This window comes from Peromyscus maniculatus, chromosome 1 (assembly GCF_049852395.1).
Source record: "Peromyscus maniculatus bairdii isolate BWxNUB_F1_BW_parent chromosome 1, HU_Pman_BW_mat_3.1, whole genome shotgun sequence".
NCBI classification, from domain to species: domain Eukaryota; kingdom Metazoa; phylum Chordata; class Mammalia; order Rodentia; family Cricetidae; genus Peromyscus; species Peromyscus maniculatus.
In genome coordinates, this window is record NC_134852.1 from 118,163,611 (window position 1) to 118,185,690 (window position 22,080).

A 22,080-nucleotide genomic window follows, 5' to 3' on the forward strand; every position below is an offset into this window, starting at 1 on the left:
ATATGCAGAGTTCCATAACAGTAATAATTATTGCTGTATTATTATAACTTGACAGATTTCAAGGTGTCTTCTTACTATAGAAGTGTAGAAAGGTGAGAGTTGTTGCAAAGGAATAGGATTTCAATTTACACAACCAGTTGATCAGCAGATGGTAGGCACTTATAGAGGCATGCACAAGTAAAATCCTTACACCCTATGGATATACTCTGATGGTGGCCTTTTTCAGGGCCTCCTTTACATCTCTGTTCCTCAGACTGTAGATGAGGGGGTTAAGCATGGGGATCACCACTGTGTAGAACACAGACACTATTTTGTTTTGTTCAGTAGAGTAATTGGACTTAGGCATCACATAAATGAAGGTGATGGTCCCATAGTAGAGAGTGACTGCAGTGAGGTGGGATGTGCAAGTGGAGAAGGCCTTTTGGCGGCCCTCAGTGGAGCGCATCTTCAGGATGGTGATGAGGATGTAGGTTTAGGAAATAGCTATGACAAACATTGTGATCACAATAATAAATCCAGCAGAGATAGAGGGGATAATTCCAATAATGGAAACATCTGAGCAAGACAGTTTCAACACAGCAGGGAAGTCACAGAAAAAGTGATCTATCTGATTTGATCCACAGAAAGACAAACTCAACAGACAACTAGTAAACATCCATGAATTCACACATCCACCTATGTAGGAAACCCCAACTAAGAGGAAACAGATCCTGGGGGACATATGTGTGGCGTAGAGCAGGGGTGAGCAGATGGCCACATAGCGGTCATAAGCCATGACAGCTAAGAGGAAGCACTCAGCTGTCCCAAATGTCACTGCGATGCAGGATTGGGCTTCGCAGGCAGCCACAGAGAGTACCGTTCCATATCCAAGGAATCCTGTAAGCATTATAGGTGTGATAGTCGTGGAAAACCCAATGTCCACAAAAGCCAGATGGCTAAGGAACAGATACATGGGAGTTTGGAGCTGGGGGCAGATTCTTATTAAAGTGATAATGCTGAAATTGCCTACTAAAGTAACAGCATATATTCCTAGAAATATCATAAAGAGGATGACACGTAGTGTGGAATTCTCTGTTAACCCCAAAAGAATGAATTCTGTCACGGTGGTGTGGTTTTGAGCCTCCATCTCCAGTGTGAAATGTCCCTGTTGAAGGAAATAAGAAATTCATTTCTTTAGTTTTTTTTTTAATACTTACTATAATTTTCTTCTATTTTTCCACAGATTCAATAGTAATCCCTTCCTTTAACCAAGTTATAAATATCTGTGGTTTGCAGAATTGGGGATTTTGTTCCTACCTCTTTGAATAAAATGGGACTAGTTAAGCCTCACCCTGCTATTTCAGTTTTCTTCTTCTTTTATGTAATACTTATACAAAGTATCCTCAAACCTTGACTTCAGAGATCCTTCCCTCAAGGTCGAGGTCCATAATTTCAATGATTTCTTGAGTGTTTACTCATGTGCCAATCAATTAGAAATCCTATAAACACTTCAAAGTTTGTCATTCCACACTCTTCTTTAACCCTTCCACCAATATTTTTATATGTATTTATTTTCACGCATATGATTATTGTGCTTGCATGCATGTTGGTACACTAGATGCTTGCCTTGTGCCCATGGAGATCAGAAGAGGGAACTGGATTTTCTGGAAATAGAGTTATGGACAGTTGTGAGCCATCATGTGGGTGCTGGGCATTAAATTAAATTCAGGTCCACTGCAAGAACAGCTTGTGCTCTTAACTTCTGACCCATCTCTCCAAGCCCCTCACCCTGGTCAGCTCATTCATTCACAATCTCATGTCTGCAACTTGTCAGACCTCCCAGCCATCTTCCTCATATTGCACTCCATCTAGTTAAATCCTATTGCTTTTGTCTATAATTTATTTCCATTTTTTCTTTCTTCAGCTCTTTTTTCCATCCTCTGTGTACCCACTTGCCTTAAGATTCTGGTCATTTTTATTCTGCATTCTGTCTACTTATTTACCTTCACATTCATTTCTTCTTGCACTTTATAGTAATACAACATAATGACTTCTTTCTAATAAAAAGCAGATAATGCCAAAATCTAATTCTTCTGATGCTTTTTTTTTCAGATTTTCATGGTGATCTATAAGCTCATTGGCACAACACTCAGTATCCTATCTGACCTCTCCCTGCATTTCACTCTTTCTCAGTATCTTCTCATGCAGTTCTCACACTAACGCAGATGCCTGTCATTATCCTAGGTGCTTAGCCTCAGCCTTCAAGATTATTTCCTTTACAAAGCCTTCTAGGTCTCATAAGGATGGATCTGATTCACTTTATTTGGAGACATATGCTTCTACAGATGTCTGAAATTCCACTGTATACATTGCACCATGGTTTATGATTTGCTTACCTTTCTTTCTCCTTAATTAAAACATATTACCATTAATAACTTTTCCCTTTGTCTTAAAAATACCCAGTGTGTAGGCAGAAAATGTGCTAAAATTTTTGGATGAGTATATGTATATATATATATGTGTGTGTGTGTGTGTGTGTGTGTGTGTGTGTGTGTGTGTGTAAGGGAGAGAGAGAGAGAGAGAGAGAGAGAGAGAGAGAGAGAGAGAGAGAGAGAGAGAGAGAGAGAGAGAGATCTTTTTCAGACAAGGTCTTACTATACATAGACTAGCCCTAGCTCATCTCAAACTTGTGATAATATGATAATCCTGCTTCAACATGAGATTACAAGCATGCGTCCTGCCTTGTTTACATATATTTAAATAATCCCATGCTTAGTTATTTTTTTAGGGCAACAATTTGAAAACAGTGTATTTTGTGCTTCATGGTAAGTTCACCATTAAGATTTACAATAGTGGCCGGGCGGTGGCACACACCTTTAATCCCAGCACTCGGGAGGCAGAGCCAGGTGGATCTCTGTGAGTTTGAGGCCAGCCTGGACTACCAAGTGAGTTCCAGGAAAAGGCGCAAAGCTACACAGAGAAACCCTGTCTCGAAAAACAAACAAACAAACAAACAAACAAACAAACAAACAAACAAACAAAAAAGATTTACAATAGTGAAAATACTAAGCAAATTGTTCCCTATTGCTCATTGATGGGTTGTGTTGTTAGTTGCATTTTGACTGAAGGTGTTAATATTTTTCATCTCTCCAAGCATGGTATAATATTCTCATAAGCATAATCATCTCCTTACAATATTATCATTTCTGAAGGAGTTAAACAATTATAAGATATAATGCTATCAGTATTAAATGTCCTCTAAATGTATTAATTCTTTTAAGTTTTTTCAATTTCCTCAGAGTAAATAAACATATAATCCATCTGTTGGTGCATCTAATCACCTGACTCGGTGAAAGGGGAGGTTCAGTGAATCAACAGCCAAGGACCTATAACTTATTCACGATTGTCCCCTGTCTCTTCTTTACTGGGTCTTCCTGTTTAAGTTACCAATATAACAGGTAGATTATTTCCTTTGATGGTAGCCCTATCATTAGGTGTTTTTCTTTTAACCTTATCAATTTTTCACCCTATGTTTAATGGTACAAATCTTCAACTTTCTGTATAAAACCATTGAGATGTTTGAAGCTGTCACACCTCTGTTGCTTTCCATTTTCTAAAAGAAAGCACCCACAGTTCCTTTTTCTATCATACCTGCAGCATGGTTTCCAGCTCCATTGAAGACTTCTTCAGACTGAACATACTCAGGGCTGAAGAACAGACCAAGCACCCAGCCTTCCTGCTCTTTGCCTTTTGACTCAAGCAGAGTTCAAAGTGGCAACCTTGATCTCATTCTGACTCACACTAGTCATTCTGCACTGACTGCAGAGTTGTAGGTGGAAACAGAGAAGGCAGAAACACAGGTCATCTATATTAAATTACACATGACACTTAAACTCTTTGGTACTCAACATATTTTTTAACTTCAACAATGAAAGAACTGACCTAAAGTGCAGCTTTGTTGTGAGATTAAAGGAAGTGATATCTGTGAAATACCAGAGGACCTGGTCACATAAAGGGGTTAAGCATCTCTTTATTTAATAAAATGAAATGAAGTTTGGATAGTTTTACAATGATTTAGTGTTTTGATGACTGTAGTTCTGCTTTCAAAATGTCAGGTAGCTTTGCCATAAATCCAAAAACAAGACAAGAGGTGCAGTCCTTATGTGTCCTCAGTTGTGAATTCTGCTCTTTAAATGTATAATACATAGACTAATTTTTTGCTTCTCTTTTCCTCTCCATTGGACACTTAATATCTGGAATTCTCCACAGGATTTCATGTTTATCAGCCTAGATCGGGGATGCTGACCACTCAAATATCTTCTCCCTCAGAGGATCAGTCACTGTGGAGGGGAAATAGAGGGGATAGGGCAGTGAACCTTACCTAGTTGAAATCAGGCTGTTGCTTCTGATTTCCTCTCCTTGTCTCAGTTCCTGAAGTCCAGTAACAATAATGGTTGCCACACACCATCGATGCAGTACCCACATGCCTTAGGAATACTGCTTTATGCATGCCAGAAATCCACTGCACAGTGCCTCTTGGTGAGGTCATGGCTACCACAGATGTCAAGAGCTCAAAAGCGTTTGATAATTTTCAATTTGTTCTTGTTTTTTTAAAATCCATCCTAATAAAGTCCATCAATCTTTCATTTACCATTTAGAGTTAATATTGACACTGAAATCACTGAAAATCCAAGAGGATTTTATGAAGTAGATGTATTTTATTTTTAGAGAGAGTTGGGTTCTGGACACTGCAATGTGAACCATTAATGCAATCACTGGTCAAGGATCATAGCCACACACATGCAGAAAATATAAGGTTGAGTGTCTTTGTGTGCATTTCAAGAGAGGGGAAGAAAGGCTGTAATCGAACGAGGTAAACCTTCAGGGATTATTGCTGATTGCCTCTTAAGAGAAAGGTATATGTGTTTATTGGAAAGAAATAGCTTATGGAACCAGGTGATTCATTAAGTCCTGGCTTATTCTCCCCAGGTGACACCCAGATGCCATAGCATCCAATGGAATTCTTTTGTTACTTGTTTACAGAAAGAGATAGCACGTGGCCTCCCAGAAAAATATTTGACCTTGAAAGTAATAATTTGTCTGGTTAGTTTGGGGTATTGTGATAATATTACTCTCCATTTACAATAAACTTTGAATCAAATTTAAAAGGAGTCTTGAGGTAGCAGGCTAGAATAGTAGTAAATTAAATTGGTACTTGGGTACTTGCCCATTTTGCTGGAGAAATAGAAAAATCATTCTAGAGCTTTGTAGATATAAAACTGACAAAAAAAGTGTTTGGACTTCTTCCTCATTGTTGGTTAGTAGAAAAACGTAAGAATCTCCCATGAGACATATGAGTATCCATGGTTCATTAAGTCATGAATCAATAAAGCCTTTTGTACTCAGAAAAGATGATGACCCCAGTATTTTCCCTCACTTAAGATTTCTTCCCCTACCCAGAATCTTTTCTGACTCTGTAATTTAAGGATTTTTAAAAAATCACTTCTTTAGGGAAAACATTGACATTTTTGTAGGAGTTACACTGAATCTGAAGTGTGCTTTACAGAATATGGCTATTTTAATAGTTTGAATTCATCCAACTCATGTATAGCAATGCCTGTCGCTGCATCAGTTATTAATCTCACATTCTTTCATTAATGCCTTACAGTTTTCAGTACAGAGACTGTTTATATCCTTCGTTGATTCTGTGATAGTTTTTATGTCTGGAAATGTGGAAGTCACAAAACTAAAGTTTCATGATCCCATGGAGTCAAAATGCACCTCTGATGTTCCCATAGACTATTAGAGGTGTTTACCAAAAGATAAGTACCAATGTGGCAGAGTGCATGTTAAGTGCATGATGCCAAGAGTCACTGAATCCACACTCCTCTGTAAAAACTATTCTGTTTCTCTAAGGCTCACTCTTCTCATCTGTAAACAAGGCTCCCTTTTCTGATTTATAATGCCCTAACTCATAGATTCATTGGGAAATTAAATGTAGAAGCCACATGATATTAGAGACCAACTCCTTAGATATGAATGACCTCAATTATTCTTCATGAGTATATGGGCAGTCTACTTTCTGTTTTTTCCCAGGAAATTTTCCACAAAACAAAACAATAGTGCTACTTACTTACGTTATTGTGAGAAATAGGTAAATTCATATATGCAACTAAAATTTATCTTGACAGACAGAAGGCACAAATTATTGTTTGTTACATAAATAACACAAGGCAAAGATTTTGACATCATGCAGAAGTTGTATAGTAGCAATGGTTATTCCAATCACTTTACTGACTTCAAGTGGCCCCACAAATGATATACGAGTGTATAAAGGTAAGAGTTAGTGCAGAGAAACAGGATTTAATATTAAACAATCAGTTAAGCACCACGTGATAGATACTAAGTATGACAGGGCTAAAGGTATTAAGGCATTTCATAAATTTGAAGTTCTATGAATATACTCTGACAGTTGCCTTCCTCAGAGCATCCTTCACATCTCTGTTCCTCAGACTGTAGATGAGGGGGTTAAGCATAGGGATCACCACTGTGTAGAATACAGACAGCACCTTGTTCTGTTCAGTAGAGTAATTGGACTTGGGCATCACATAAATGAAAGTGATGGTGCCATAGTACAGAGTGACTGCAGTGAGGTGGGATGTGCAGGTGGAGAAGGCCTTTTGTCGGCCCTCAGTGGAGCGCATCTTCAGGATGGTGATGAGGATGTAGATGTAGGAGACAGCAATGACAAGCACTGTCACCACAATAATGGAGCCAGAAGAGATAGAGGGGATGATTCCAATAACAGAGACATCTGAACAGGACAGTTTCAGCAAAGGGGAGAAGTCACAGAAAAAGTGATCTATCTGATTTGGTCCACAGAAGGACAGATTTAACAAACAGCCAGTAAATGTCCAACCATTCATGCAGCCACCAACATAGGAAGCTCCCAGCAGTAGAAAACAGAGTCTGGGGGACATGAGCATGGAGTAGAGGAGAGGTGAACAGATTGCTACATAGCGATCATAGGCCATGGCAGCCAGTAGGAAGCACTCAGCTGATCCAAATGACACTGTAATACAGAGCTGGGCTTCACAGGCAGCTACGGGTAGGGCCAGCCCATGTCCAAGGAGTTCCATCAGCATTATAACTGAGACTGAAGTTGAATATACAATGTCTACAAAAGCTAGATGGCTGAGGAATAGGTACATGGGTGTGTGCAACTGAGAAGAAATTCTTATCAACGTGATGATGCTGATATTTCCTACTAAAGTGACAATGTACACTCCTAGAAATATCACAAAAAAGACTATGCACAGTGTAGGATCCTCTGTTAGTCCCAAAATGATTATCTCTGTCACAATGGTGTGGTTTCCAACCTCGTTCTTTTGTGTGATTTGTTCCTGTTGAGGAAAATGGAAAAAAATGTTTTTAAAATGTCCTAATTTTTCACACTGCTGATTTTTTAATTATCCTCATATTTGTTCTTGCTTATCATCTCTGCCTCACATGTAAATACTGCCTTCTTTGGAATTCTTGTTTTGTATTTTTTCTTCTGAATAAATGAGAATGACAAACCTCAATTTCTGTCGTTCATTATTTTTGCATGTACTATTCCTTAAATGTCACTACTCAACACTTGACTGTTAGGATCTCTCTTCAAAGTCCAGGTTCTTAATTTCAATATCTATTTATTTTCATGATGCTCATTGTCTATTTGAAATCTCATCAATACCTCTCACAATGGTTTCCCATACCAAAATAATTCTTTTCTTCAACCACTCCACCTATATTTCATATCTGAGTCCTGATACTATCTAGCATCTCCTGTCGGCAACTTGGGAAGCTTCCTTGCCTTTTTCTTATTGTACCACATATAATAAAAAGTAATTATAGACCATTTATTTCCCAATTTTATCACTTTGTTAACTCAAAAATATAGCTATCACCTCAAAAGTCATAGAACTAGTTTTTTCTCTAGTCAATTGAGAGTTCATGGCCCAGGAACATGGAATCAGCTTGCCACAACTACCATTATCCTATGTGATAACAGTTTTATAAGGCTTTTGTAGTTACAGGACAAAAGAAAGCCCTAACTCAAGTCACTTTACAATTATATTTGTGGAATTATCAGGTAAGTAGATTATAGCAATAGTGGGGAAATCTCTGTTATAGGTCTCATATCCTGTCTGATTACACCCTTAGCTTTGTTGTTGGTAGAGCCTGGAAGCCTAAGGATACATTCCAAAAGACTTCATAAAATAGTCACAAGATGGGTAATGAATGCTTATTTATAAATGGGTATAGGATAGCCCTAGAATATTAAATGTAAGTTTTTTTTCCAGTTCACCTTCTCATCTCTTGTTTGTTACCTCTGATGTCAAGGCTCTGGTCATTCTTCCTTTGTATTTTGTTACATTTGCCTCACTTCTTTCATTATTTTTCTTCTATGTTTCACAATAATATAAAATAGGGACCTCTTATTCATTAAATTCTTTAAGTAACTTCTCAAATCATCATGATATAACATAACCTCATTAAAACAATGCACATCACATATATCCTTGAATATGATCTTGTCTCTCAGAGTGTATTTGCCCACTACTGACACTAAATCAGTTGTTTATCATTTTCAGGTGATTTATCCTCATCTTACAACATTATTTTCTCTTCAAAGCCTTCTCTGACTCCTAGGATAGATCAAATTATCTTTCTTTGTGCTGTAGATGTCTCCACTCCCAGTGAGGACACTGGCCTTTTGTTGATGGCCTTTTGGTCCCTCCTTCTTAAACAGCACAGTTGCATCAATAATGGTTTTACACTTCTCTTACAAATATCCAGTGCTTGGGCATAAAATTGAATGTAAAATTGGTGAATGCATGCATGAACAGTGAACTGAATAGGCTCTGAATATCAAGATTAAAATATAATTCATGTCTCCTGTCATAAAAGAAAAAGAAAAGCAGGCTTCAGAAAGAGAAAGAGCCAATGAACTTTCACTTTATGGAAAGTGCTGCCTTGGTACTACAAATGATGGCTCTTTAGTCCTGTTTTTTCAAACCTATATAGCAACAATGGGGGAAAACTTGAAAATTCAAAATAAGCATCATACATATCAACAATAAGAAATTTGGTACATGTATAAGTATTCTCTTTCCATTAATATATATTAGTTTGCATATATATACATATTATATATAATACACATGCATGTACATACATAGGCCCATGCACAGTGTCTTACTGTCTTTGAACTTCAGTCTTCCTACCTCAGCTTTGTAAAAGCTATGTATACAACTACAAGTATGTGTCACTATGTCCAAATTAGGTACATTTTAATAGTGCTGTATTTAGTTAAAGTTGCAATATAAGAATTTGGTTTACATTGTGAATATTTACCCACATAATTTTTGAGATACACATAAGCTCTGAAGGAATAGAACATAACTTAATTGATTATCATTTTTTTTCAGATATTTATCCTGTACAATTGTTAACTGCCACACCTAGGAATCTCAGAAATACCTCATTTACTATGATATTAACATGAAAAATATGACAAAATATCATAATTTTCCAATTCTTACTTGGTTTTCTTAGGGCAGTAATCCAAAACAAATAATTATCGTTTGGGATCCAAGGTAGGTTTATCTACTTAATTTTTAGTAACAAAAAAACATTAAGCCAAATTATTCCCTATAGTTCATTGATTTGTGGCTTCCTTTGTTGATTGAAGAGTTTAGGGTACTACATATCCCTGATTAATATTTGGGATGTGAAATAGTTCATAGAACCTATACCATCTTCTTTGGCTTGATACTCAGAACGCTGTTGTTTACATTCTGTCACTTCTCTAAATTTATCTCCCTATAACATATACTTTCTTCTAATTGTATACTTTTAAAGAGTCATGTTAGAGGATGCTGTGATTGTCTCCTCATACTTATTAAATATAATATGCATACTATACAACTTTCTGCTAACAATGTTTGTGTAGCTCTTAGGTATTTAAACATTTACTACAACAGTAATATCAGTATTAACTATCTTTCAAATATATCAGTTCCTTAATGTTTCCAGTTGTTTTTACTTTAGTGAAAATAAACATTTAGTGTCTCTGATGGCGAGTCTGCATTCTCTCAAAATGTTAACTATGAAAGGCAATGGCTCCATAGTTGACTATCTGTAGCCCATTCAAGAATATCTTCTATCTTTTCTCTGATGGTTTTGGATTGTATTCAAATGACACTAGCACCAGACAGATTACTTCCTCGATGTCAGCTCTACTATTAAAAATGTTTTTTATTGCATTAATTGTTAATATTGCAATTGTCAAACTATTTTATACATAAAATTTTTAAAATACTTAAATAAAGCTATCATGCCTCCACTGCTTTCTTTATTATAAAATTAATGTTCATAATTTCTTAGAAAGTTCATTCTAACTCTACCAAGCTTACATGGTCCTTTAAAATTGTTCTTTGCAGACTGTGAAAATACTTTGGTCTGAAGAACAAGGCTATGCTCAGAATAGCATTTATACTCTGTGCTTCCTGCCTTGATCTCAGTTCAATTGTGGCAATCCTGCTTTCATTATGACAGTGTTAAGAGTAACTCTGTGCTTGCTGCAGATTCCTGTGGAACAGAACTTGACATACAAGGAATTTTGTAGGCAGGGTTAACCTGCACATGGCAATATCTTTGGCTCTCATTGTTGTGTTTGTTCAGTGATGCCATTTGTCCATATACTGCAGCTTTGTTTTGAAATTAAAAGAAATGGTATCCATAAACCTACAGAAGTATTTTGTCACATAGCTGTGCTAATAATTTCTTTCCCCCTTTTATTGAAAATAGATTTTTTCTCATACAATATATTCTGATTATAGTTTCCCTTCCTCTATCCTCCCAGTTTCTCCCCACCTCTCCTCCAATCTGGATCTACTTGTATTCTGTCTCTCATTAGAAAATAAACAGGTGTCTAAGGGATTATAATATAATATAATATAATATAATATAATATAATATAATATAATATAATATAATATAATATAATATAATATAATACAAGAGATAAGATAAGACAAAAATCCAACACATTGGAATATACAAAAACAAACAGAAGGAAAAGAGCCCAAGAAAAGAATCAGTGACCCACTAATTTGAACACTCAGGAATCTCATAAAAACACTAAACTTGAAGCTATAGTATATATGCAGAGGAGGTGGTGCAGACCCATACAGGCCCGGTGCATGTGGCCTCAGTCTCTGTGAATTCATATGAACTTTGGTCATGCTGATTTAGAGGGTCTCACTTTCTTGTTGTCCTCCATCCCCTCTGGCTCTTACATCTTTTTGCTTCCTCTTTTGCAGCGTTCCCTGAACCCTGAAGTAAGATTTGCTGGAATTAAATAAAAATGAAATGGTAGTTTCAGTTGTTCCATGTTTTGAAGAGCATAACTTTCCTTTCTACATGCCAGGTCTTCCTATGACACATCTACAAGTAAGTTCAATCTCTGACACCTGCCCATGTCCGGACTAGGACATTTTTACGTGTACTATGCTGACCACTCCTTTCCTTTCTCTTCTTCCCTATACACACTTAAGTTCCTGACCTCTAGACTGGCATTTATTCTTGTCACCATAGGCCAGGGGCTCTCACCACTCTAATATCCTCTCTCAATACTGGATCAGTCACTTGAGATGGTAAATAAAGAACATAAGACTAGGAACCTAATCCAATCCTAGTATGAGGCTTTTCCTCCAGATTTCTTTTTTCATATTCTCAGCTCTCAAGGTTAGCAGTGGTTCTGGATGTGTTAGACCCATATTTTCTTGGGTACCCAGGTCCAACTAGTATAACTATATCAGGAAAACCATGGGCTTCTTTTGCTCACCTTCTTATACCAATGAAAATCCATCTTGAATAAACCCATGACTATTGCACTTACCATTTAGAAATAGAGTTTTGATACTGAATTCCAGTAGGGACTTTAGGAAGATGTGTTCCATTTACTTTTATAAATAGTTGGAAGATGAATACAATGTGAACTACTGAATACTCTCACTGGCCAAGGATACACATGCAGTGGGGATTATGATGGATGTCTGACCATGATGGGAGAGAAAAGAGGCTCCCAGCAATCATGGTGAACTCTTGGGGATATTCCTTCCTGTCCCTTTGAGAGGTGGGTCTCTAGGATTTTTTTTTGTATAGAAATTATTTCTGGGACCAGGTGACTCATTAAGGCCTGGCTGGCTCTCTCTAGGGGGCATCTACATGCTATGGTGTTCTTTGGAATTCTTCTTCATTGTTTACCGAAAGCCAGTGAAATGATTTGTGTTCTCCCAGAAGAATACAGGACATTCATAAAAAATTATTTATTTTATTAGTTGATGCTAGCTAGTGTGGGTATGTAAGAGGACTTCTCAGTTAAACTTTAAATCAAATTGAAAATCTCTGTTCAAAATGAAAGATAAAATAGTATATAATGAACATTGTTCATTTTCCTGAAGAAATATTAAGATGATGATAGAATTCTGTATATAAGATTAATTATTTTTTTTAGGTATCTATTTCTTCCCACCCCTCAATGCAACAACATATGAAGGCCTTTGGAGGCAGCTGAGTATCCACATGGCAGGCAATAAGCTGAGTGCATTAATATTTAACTCAATTTATCTAAATACTCTGTATTCCTTTGTGTTTTAAGCATTTAATGTAGGCATACATCATTTCTACAAATCTTTGACAAATACCAGAATGCAGAGCATCTAAAAGTGATTTATTGTGCTACACATAGCTATCATTGTCTATCCTCTTATTCTACACCATGCACTTTTTTATACCTCTTTTGGGATCATTTGTTCACATGTACATTCTTCAACACAAAGCCATCGAAGTATTTTTCTTTTCCTACAGATGATATTAAGGCCTCACTGTGGATCTTGAAATGACCCTGTAAGACAGCTCTAACTTCTGTCAAGTACAATATAAGACCTACAGCCTTCATGAGTAAAGGTACTTGTGACCATAGAGGCAGACCTAAAGACTTTAGTTTCATCTCAATAATTCACTAAAACTATGATATGATACATTTTAAGCATCTCCCAACCATACATTGTCAGTTCTGATTGCCCAAAGACTTCTCAGTCTTCCATTTAGAAGCATTCCCATGAACCCTAAGGAAATGTAACAGACTCATCATCTTTGTAGAGTTCAACCTCCGTGTGTGTGTGTGTGTGTGTGTGTGTGTGTGTGTGTGAGTTGTGTGTGTGTGTGTGTATGCATACATGCATATAACATATGTATTAAAGTAAGCAGGCATTCTTATGCCAGCCCTATAGACCATGCTACTGGAGTCTGACAGTCACCCAGAAAATGCAAGGTCCCATGTTCACTAGAACCCTGGTATCAAGTTGATTGACACAGACCACATTGTGGATCCAAAAATTGTTAGTGAAATAGTTACAAATTCACCAAGGATGGATGGTGACCCACAAGTCCTATATTGCACTACAAAAGAAAACTAACTTAAAAATTTTCATTGATACAATTCCAAATGAAAGAAAGTAAATTTCTAAAGATAAATGTGAAAAAAAATATTTTATGACAAAGTTTTAGGTACAGCACAAGAACCATAAACTATAAAGAATTACAAAGAGAAAATACTTCTGGTTACTCTGAGTTTGTGCATTTTTAAAAGATAAAGATATGTTATAAATAATCAAACCTTTTTCTTCCTGTCTACAACTATTTCCCCTCTTCAGCTGGTATTAAAATTCACATGAATTTTAGATTTAACAAAAAAACATTTATAAATTTTCCTCATTTTTATCATAATTTCAATGACTAGATATTAAATTTGTTACACAAAATTACATTTTATATATCTTACTAATTTTTAAAGATTTATTTTTATTATTTTATTATTATATTATGCCTACATATATGGGAGTATGTGCACATGAATGCAGATGTCTGGGAAAGCTCAGAAGAGGGCATCATATCCCTTGGTGGTTGAGTAACTGGCAGTTATGAGCCAGCGAATTTGGATACTGGGAATTGAACTTGGGTTCTCTGGAAAAACAATACAAGCATTTATCCACTCCATCCCACTTTTATATTAAATTTAAGCTAGGATACAAAGTAACCAGTTCCACTATGACATTTTTGTACACATACATCATTATACTTTGGCCTTCATCACCCAACTACTTATTCTATCCCTGATGCCCCTCTTGTTGGTCCCTAATCATCTTCCAAAGAGTCCCCATTATGCTATCAATCATATGCATTCTGTCTCCCTCTCTTCCTCCCTCCATGTCTCTCCTCCCTTAAGCCTTTTTCCATCTCTCGTTTTACCCCACTCTGCTTTCACATCCTACACACATACATGTACACATGCATGCATACATACACCTATATAAGATTAATTCTAGATTCAGTATATGAAATAAATGTGATATTTGTGTTTTAGGAGACTGAGTAAACTTTCTTATATAGTTATGTCCTACTGCATCCATACTACATTTCATTCTTCATGACTAAAAAGTAAATTCCAGGACATGTGCCTCTGTGTGTGTGTGAGTGTGTGTGTGTGAGTGTGTGTGTGTGTGTGTGTGTGTGTGTGTGTGTTTGTGTGCCTGTGTACTATATTTCTGTGTTCATTCTTATGTTTATTAACACCATGGTTTGTGCTATAGCCTAGCTATTGTGATTTGTGACATGGTAAAGATGGATGTGTATTTTCTTTTATACATAAACTTTTTTTTTTTTTTTGGTTTTTCGAGACAGGGTTTCTCTGTATAGCTTTGCGCCTTTCCTGGAACTCACTTGGTAGCCCAGGCTGGCCTCGAACTCACAGAGATCCGCCTGCCTCTGCCTCCCGAGTGCTGGGATTAAAGGCGTGCGCCACCACCGCCCGGCCGGATGTGTATTTTCTTAGCATGTTGATTTAGATTACTCTCCATGTATACCAGGAGTTGTACAGATGGGTCATGTTAGAGCTCTACTCTTGAGTTTTTAAGAAACCACCACATTGTTTTCCATAGTGATTAGCCCAGTTTACTTCCTTCCAGGGGTAAGTATTCTTCTTCCCTCAGTTCCTATATCAGCATCCATTGTAATTTGCTCTCTTCATGATGGCCATTCAAACCAAGATAAGATGGATTTTCAAAGCAGTTGTAGTATGCATTTTCCAGACAGCTAAGCATGCTGGATACTTTTTCAAATATTTGTGGACTGGGTGTATTTCTTCTTTTGTGAACTGTAAATTGAGTTCTTTAGCTGTTCTACTGATTGGATGGTTTGTTTTTTTCAGTGTTTAATTTATTTAATTCCTTATGGAGTCCAAACAGAAATCCCCTATCTGATATACAGTTGGCAAATAATGTTTCCCATTCTGAATGCCATCTCTTCACTCTGATGATTATTTCCTCTGCTCTGTGGTAGTTTTAGTTCAAGCAATCCCTTTGTCACTTCTGGGGATTATCTTCTGTGCTACCATTGTCCTTTTCATAGAGTCTTTCATATGTCTATATCCAGAAGTGCTTCACTCCTGTGGTCCTCCAGCAGTTGCAGGTTTCAGGTCTTATGTTTGGTTTTTGAATCATTTTAAATTGATTTTTGTACAGGATGAAAATAGGGTTACATTCTTCCTTGTGTGGAAATCCAATTTATCCAGCATGATTTGTTGAAAGAAGATTGCTTTTGCCAGTCTATTTTCTGAGGCCTTTGTCAAAACGGAATGGTAATAGCTGTGTACATTTGTTTCTGTATTCTCCATTTTATCACATTGGTCTATAAGTCTGTTTCTGTGCCAGCACAGAATGTGCAAGCAATATGACCTTGTCATATAATTTAAAATCAAGTACAGTGATACCACCCAGATTTCTCTTTCTGCTAAGGATTATTTAGGCTTTTTTTCATCTTCTTAATCTTTAGCATTGTTTTTCCTATATCTGAAAAATATCTTGGGGAATTATGTTGACTCTATAGATCACTTTTAGCAATATAAGTTAATTTTGCAGTATTAATTCTGTTGATATTCAAGTGTCTTCTTTAATTATGTCAGTGTTTTAGCATTTTCATTATGTAGGTCTTTGAATACTTTAATTAGGTTTGTTTTGGAGTGTTTTTTCTCATGATTGGTATATAGAAAGGCTACTGAAGTTTCTGTGTTGATTTTGTATCCTAGCACAGTTCTGAGGCTATGTATTTTAAATATGCTTCCAAAAGTATAGCATTTGTCTAGATAATATTTCCTGAATACCCTTAGTAGTTAATAGGTATGGTTTGGAAAATTATTCAAGAAATTTGCCCCAAAGTGCTAGAGAATGGGTTGGGAAGTAGCACAGTGGATGGATTCCTTGTGGTGGAAGTAGAGGGATATAAATTGGAAGTCCCAGCCCCTGTGTCAGGACAGGATCATCTGTGCACATGGATAGCCCCAGCAATTGTTAGGGTGAACCAAGACAGGAGGATTCCAGGGCCAGAAACCTCAGCTAAACAGGAGCTTCAGATTTTGTGCCTGTACAATCATGTAACCCCAGCACCAGAAGCAGAAAGCAGTATAATTTGTGATCTCACTGGTTTGCTAGCATAGTCAAAACTACAAGCTTCCAGTTCAACAAGAGGCCCTTCCTCAGGAAAATAAAGTTGAGAATGATAGAGAAGATACCCAATATCCTCCTCTGGCCTCTTCATACGCATGTACAAGCACAAGAACTCACACACTCATGTATGTGCAATACATACAGAGACACACGCAATATAAACCACAGATGCGCGCGCGCGCACACACACACACACACACACACACACACACACACACACACACACACACAGGATTAATTAATAAATGAAAGCCAGAATGAAACAGGTACAAAAACAGACACGAAGAGCCATGGATTAAAATAGAGGACCCAGAAATAAATCTATACAGTTCAGCATAACTTTTAATAAAGGAATCAAAAGCATACATTAGAGAAAAGACAGGCTCTTTAACAAGTGGTGCTGGCCTAATTGGATTTCCACATAATGAAGAATGAATCTATATCCATATCTCTTACCCCCACTAAAGTCAATTCATAATGGATCAAAAACCTTAATGTAAACCTAAAATTACAAAATGGATAGAAGAAGACATAAGCAAGACATTTTAAGATATAGGCATAGGATATAAGGGCAGTCTGTGCTGTAACATCTGTCACTCCAGAGCTCACCAAGGTTGATTCTACTGATCTGTCTAGCTAACAGGTGTTGCCTTCCTCCCTCAGCAGTCCATGTTTATGCCTCCAAAGCTGTTCAGTGAGAGGATGACCTCCCCAATAGAGCATTCTTTAGTCAAGGATACATGGGTAGCTGAACTCCCCTGCTAGAACCTTCAAAAGCAAGTCCTCAAGATAAAGACATAGGAATCTCAATAACTGACCAATAGGATTAAGGGAAATCTAAAGCTTCTGCTTAGCAGAGGACTTGACATCAGAGCCAAGAGATAGCCCACATAACTTAAAAAAAGAAAAAAATCAATAGTGTGGTAACTGCATGTTAGAGAGTGAATTTTATCCAGAATTTATAGAGAACTGTAAAATTTAAATACTGAAAATAAAATGTATTGCCAGGCAGTGGAAGTGTATCCTTTTATTCCTAGTACTCAGGAAGCAGAGGCAGGGAGATCTCTGTAAATTCAAGGCCAGCCTGTTCTACAGAGATAGTTCCAGGACAGCAAAGGATACACAAGGAATCCTGTCTCAAAAAGGCAATAAATTAGCTGGGCAGTGGTGGCACACGCCTTTACTCCCAGCACTTGGGAGGCAGAGGCAGGCAGATCTCTGTGAGACCAGCCTGGTCTACAAATTGAGTTCCAGCAAAGGTGCAAAGCTACACAGAGAAACCCTGTCTCGAAAAAACTAAATCTGTGGACATCAGAAAGAGTTCTAGGTCTACAGAGGACTGTTCTCCTGCTGGGGACAGAAAGCTCTAAGTGATGCAAGGGGTAATGGTCTCAGGTGGCCTTGTGGATCTCATTAGGGGTGCACCAAACTTAGCTCCAGCCACAGGATCTGGAAAGTCACTGCCCTGTTGTCATAAGAGAACTCAGCTTCAGGTAGAAGTGAACTCACCACAGGCATGCACAGGAGAAACTGTCTTAAAATTTTTCCTTAAATAACATTGCAGAAAGGACTGAAGAAAACTGCATGTGTAAGTTCTACATACAGCTCCCCTCCTTATTTTAAAAAGATTAGATGTTTTCCTTCTTTGGTATGAGGTGGGAATTTAATTTTCATTTCTATCTGCCATGAATATTTATTTTTAACATATACTAATTACCAAATCCTTGTGAGGGTTAATAGGGAGAATATGCTAAGGATAATAAGGGTTGGAAATGTGTGATATATTTTTAAATACATATAAAATATATGATGTATAAAATTCATATGTATATATGTGTATTTGAAAATATATTTATAAATAAAATGGTTCTTCTATTTCCATTGTTTCACCTGTGGTTAAATTTCACTGTACACCACTGGCAGCTGTCTTATTCCTGTGCTTCTCATTATTTGTCATTTTGCTACTCATTCCTTGGACCATTTGATATCATCACTATGTGATTATGATTTCTAAGCTCAACAAGTATTCTTATGGTGGAATTAAGGGAAAAATCTGTACATGAAACCTGGAAATCCAACTCTAGATAAAAATTGTAAAACAAAATCCATGGATCTCTCTCTCTCTTTTTTCTGTTTGTTTTGGGGTTTGTTGTTTTTTTTTTTGTTTTTTTTGGGGGGGTTTCTTTGTGTAAGTTTGGTGCCTGTCCTGGATCTTACTCTGTAGACCAGGCTGGCCTCAAACTCACAGAGATCCACCTGGTTCTGCATCCAGATTGCTAGGATTAAAGGCGTGTGCCACCACCGCCTGGCGGATCTCTCTTTATTTTTAATATTTTCTACCACCTGCAACTCAATAAAATCTAGTCTCAATTTTTCTGGACAGTTAAAATATCAGTAACTGCCATGTATCTGAGTTGAAGTCAAATTTGGTTTGAAGAAAGGTAAGTACACTTTCCCAAAGATTGATAACAAATAGTCAATATATTTTAGCACTGAAAATCACCAACGGGTAGGAACTAGTTGTATCTGCCAGGAAAGTTCTGCAGTACATTCTGGTGGGCAATATCCTTCCTCTTCACCTGACCAAGATTTTAAATGCCTCTAGGAAGTTCAGTGGTTTTCAAATGGTGAAGGACAAAGTAACTTCAAATTAAGAATAAGGGTAAAATCCCTGTAGATCTCCTTGCTGTTTCAGAGAAATATGTCAAACTAACTTCTCCAGGTCTCATTTCAAGAGTAGGGTCTCGAAAAACTGAGGTCTAGGGTTTCAGGGGATGAAAATAAATTGTTTCCCTTTCAACTGCAGAACTGGTATGAAACAGACTATGTGACAAATAAACATCTCTCAGGTTTAAAGAATGATTTTTAATTTTTTTTGTGTGTATCTGTGCACATGAGTACAGGTGCTGGTGGAGGCCAGAAGGAGTCAGATCTCCTGGAGCTGGAGCTACAGGTGGTTGTGAGTCACCTGACCTGGGTGCTGGGTTCACTCCAGTCCTTTACAAAAGCAGTAAGTGCTCTTATCTTCTGAGTCACCTCTCCATCCCCAATCCTCTCAGCTTTCTGAGTGTTTTTCAGCAAAGAAGTAAAAATTAGATGGAATTGTCAGTAATTTACTCTAAACCTCTAAATCACAATAATTCTGGAATTGTATTGAAAAAGAGTGAGGGCAGAGGACAGTTCTGTCTCCGGATTTTAATGGGATTGTTTAGAGGTTTTATCCATTTATGATAGTGTTGGCTGCAGTTTGTCATATATAGCCTTTATTGTTGAGGTTTGTTCCCTCCAGTCCTCCTCTGTCTGGAACTTTTTTCATGAAAGTATGCTGGCTGTTTTTCAAAGGCTTTTTTTCCCCTGTCTATTGAATTGATAACATGATTTTTGTCATTAAGCTTATTTATATGATTTATTACATTTATTTCTTTTCTGGAGAAATAAATGCTTTTGCCTTTGCATATGTGAGTGGTGGTCTTTTGTGGGGTTATCTGTGAACCCTAACAAAAATAAATGTCTGTTACTAGCTGGGCCCATGCTGACATCAGGGTCAGGCTGTTGCTGAGGGTCATGTTTGAGTAGGTGGTCCTACTGCAGCCCGGGTCTGTGTTGACATTCATGGCCCATGTTGTCACCAAAGGTCACATGGATCTCTATGACTCCATGACAGAGATGAGTATCCCTGAGAGTCCAGTATTGATGGTGCTCCAGAAGATAGAGGCCTTGAACTAGATCAACAACTTATTGCAATGAACATTTCCAAGTAAAGTGGAGTGGACAAAAGGGTATACTACATGATGTGCCATAGCTTTCAATGCCACTTAGATGAATGAAGAGGGGTTGGAGAGGTGGGAAAGATGGTGGAGCAAAGTGGTTTTTTTTTGTTTGCTTGTTTTGTTTTTAATTCATATTTTTAAAATTTTCTTCTGGGTAGACTCTATGGAGGGTAAGGGGCAGATATGGTGAGACTGGGATTGAGGTGTATGATGTGAAATTCCCAAAGAATCAATAATATATGTTAATTTAACATATATATGATAGATTATTTTGTTTCTCAATAAAAACTGTATAACAATATCAGAAAAAAGACACCAGAAATATTTTAAAAAATTTTTCTTTGAACTGTAGTTATTAGGATGTGTCAACCATTAGAAATGTATATCTCCTAGCATTTTCACTTTACATTTTAATATGCTTTTTTTAAAAAATTTTTTTTATTTTTATTTTACAACACCATTCAGTTCAACATAATAGCCACAGATTCCCCTGTTCTCCCCCTCTCGTCCCCCTCCCCCTCCCCCCAGCCCACCCCCCATTCCCACCTCCTCCAGATCAAGGTCTCTCCCGAGGATCGGGATCGACCTGTTAGACACAGTCCAGGCAGGTCCGGTCCCCCCCTCCCAGACCGAGCCAAGCGTCCCTGCATAAGTCCCAGGATTCAAACAGCCAACTCATGCAAGGAGCCCAGGACCCGGCACCAACGCACAGCTGCCTCCCAAACAGATCAAGCCAAATGACTGTCTCACCCATTCAGAGGGCCTGATCCAGTTGGTGGCCCCTCAGCCTTTGGTTCATAGTTCATGTGTTTCCATTCATTTGATTATTTGTCCCTGTGCTTTATCCAACCTTGGCTTCAACAATTCTTGCTCATATAAACCCTCTTCTTTCTCACTAATTAGACTCCCAGTGCTCCACCAGGGGCCCAGCCATGGATGTCTGCATCCAGATTCCTCAGTCCTTGGATGGGGTTTTGGCACAACTATCAGGGTGTCTGGCCATCCCATCACCAGAGTAGGTCAGTTCCTGCTGTCTCTCGACCATTGCCAGCAGTCTTTTGTGGGGGTATCTTTGTGGATCTCCGTGGGCCTTCCTAGCTCTCTCCTTACTCCCCTTCTCATGTGGTCTTCATTTACCATGGTCTCCTATTCCTTGTTCTCCCTCTCTTTTCTTGATCCAGCTAGGATCTCCCATTCTCTTTCCCTCGACCGTCGCCCTTCATTGTTCCCACTCATGACCAGGATGTTCATGTAGATCTCACCATTTCTCTATGTCTTTTTTGGGGTCCCGTTTTCCAGGTAGCCTCAGTGGTGATGTGAGTAGCAGTCCAGTCATCCTTGTTCCACATCTAGCATCTTCCTATGAGTGAGTACATACCATATTTGTCTTTCTGAGTCTGGGTTACCTCACTCAGGATGATTTTTTCTAGATCCATCCATTTGCCTGCAAACCATATGATGTCATTGTTTTTCTCTGCTGAGTAGTATTCCATTGTGTATATGTGCCACAATTTATTTATCCATTCTTCAGTTGAAGGGCATCTAGGTTGCTTCCAGGTTTTGGCTATTACAAACAATGCTGATATGAACATAGCTGAGCAAGTGCTCTTGTGGTATGATTGAGCATTTCTTGGGTATATGCCCAGGAGTGGTATAGCTGGATCTTGGGGGAGATTGATTCCCAATTTTCTAAGAAAGCGCCATATTGATTTCCAAAG

The 22,080-nt window shown here is 37.7% G+C and overlaps 2 protein-coding genes across 2 annotated transcripts; both read right to left on the reverse strand.

The window, feature by feature from the left end:
• Positions 1–193: 193 nt before the first annotated feature.
• LOC102925010 (olfactory receptor 5P56-like) lies at positions 194–1,132 on the reverse strand. Its single transcript, XM_016009964.2, is given in 1 exon segment — positions 194–1,132. A coding segment is annotated over 1 exon segment (933 nt). The 5' UTR covers positions 1,127–1,132.
• Positions 1,133–6,431: 5,299 nt separating this feature from the next.
• Positions 6,432–7,205, reverse strand: LOC102925319 (olfactory receptor 5P53). The gene has a single exon (XM_006991778.3). The coding sequence runs from the start codon at positions 7,188–7,190 to the stop codon at positions 6,432–6,434; it is 759 nt and encodes a 252-aa protein (XP_006991840.3). The 5' UTR covers positions 7,191–7,205.
• Positions 7,206–22,080: the final 14,875 nt, after the last annotated feature.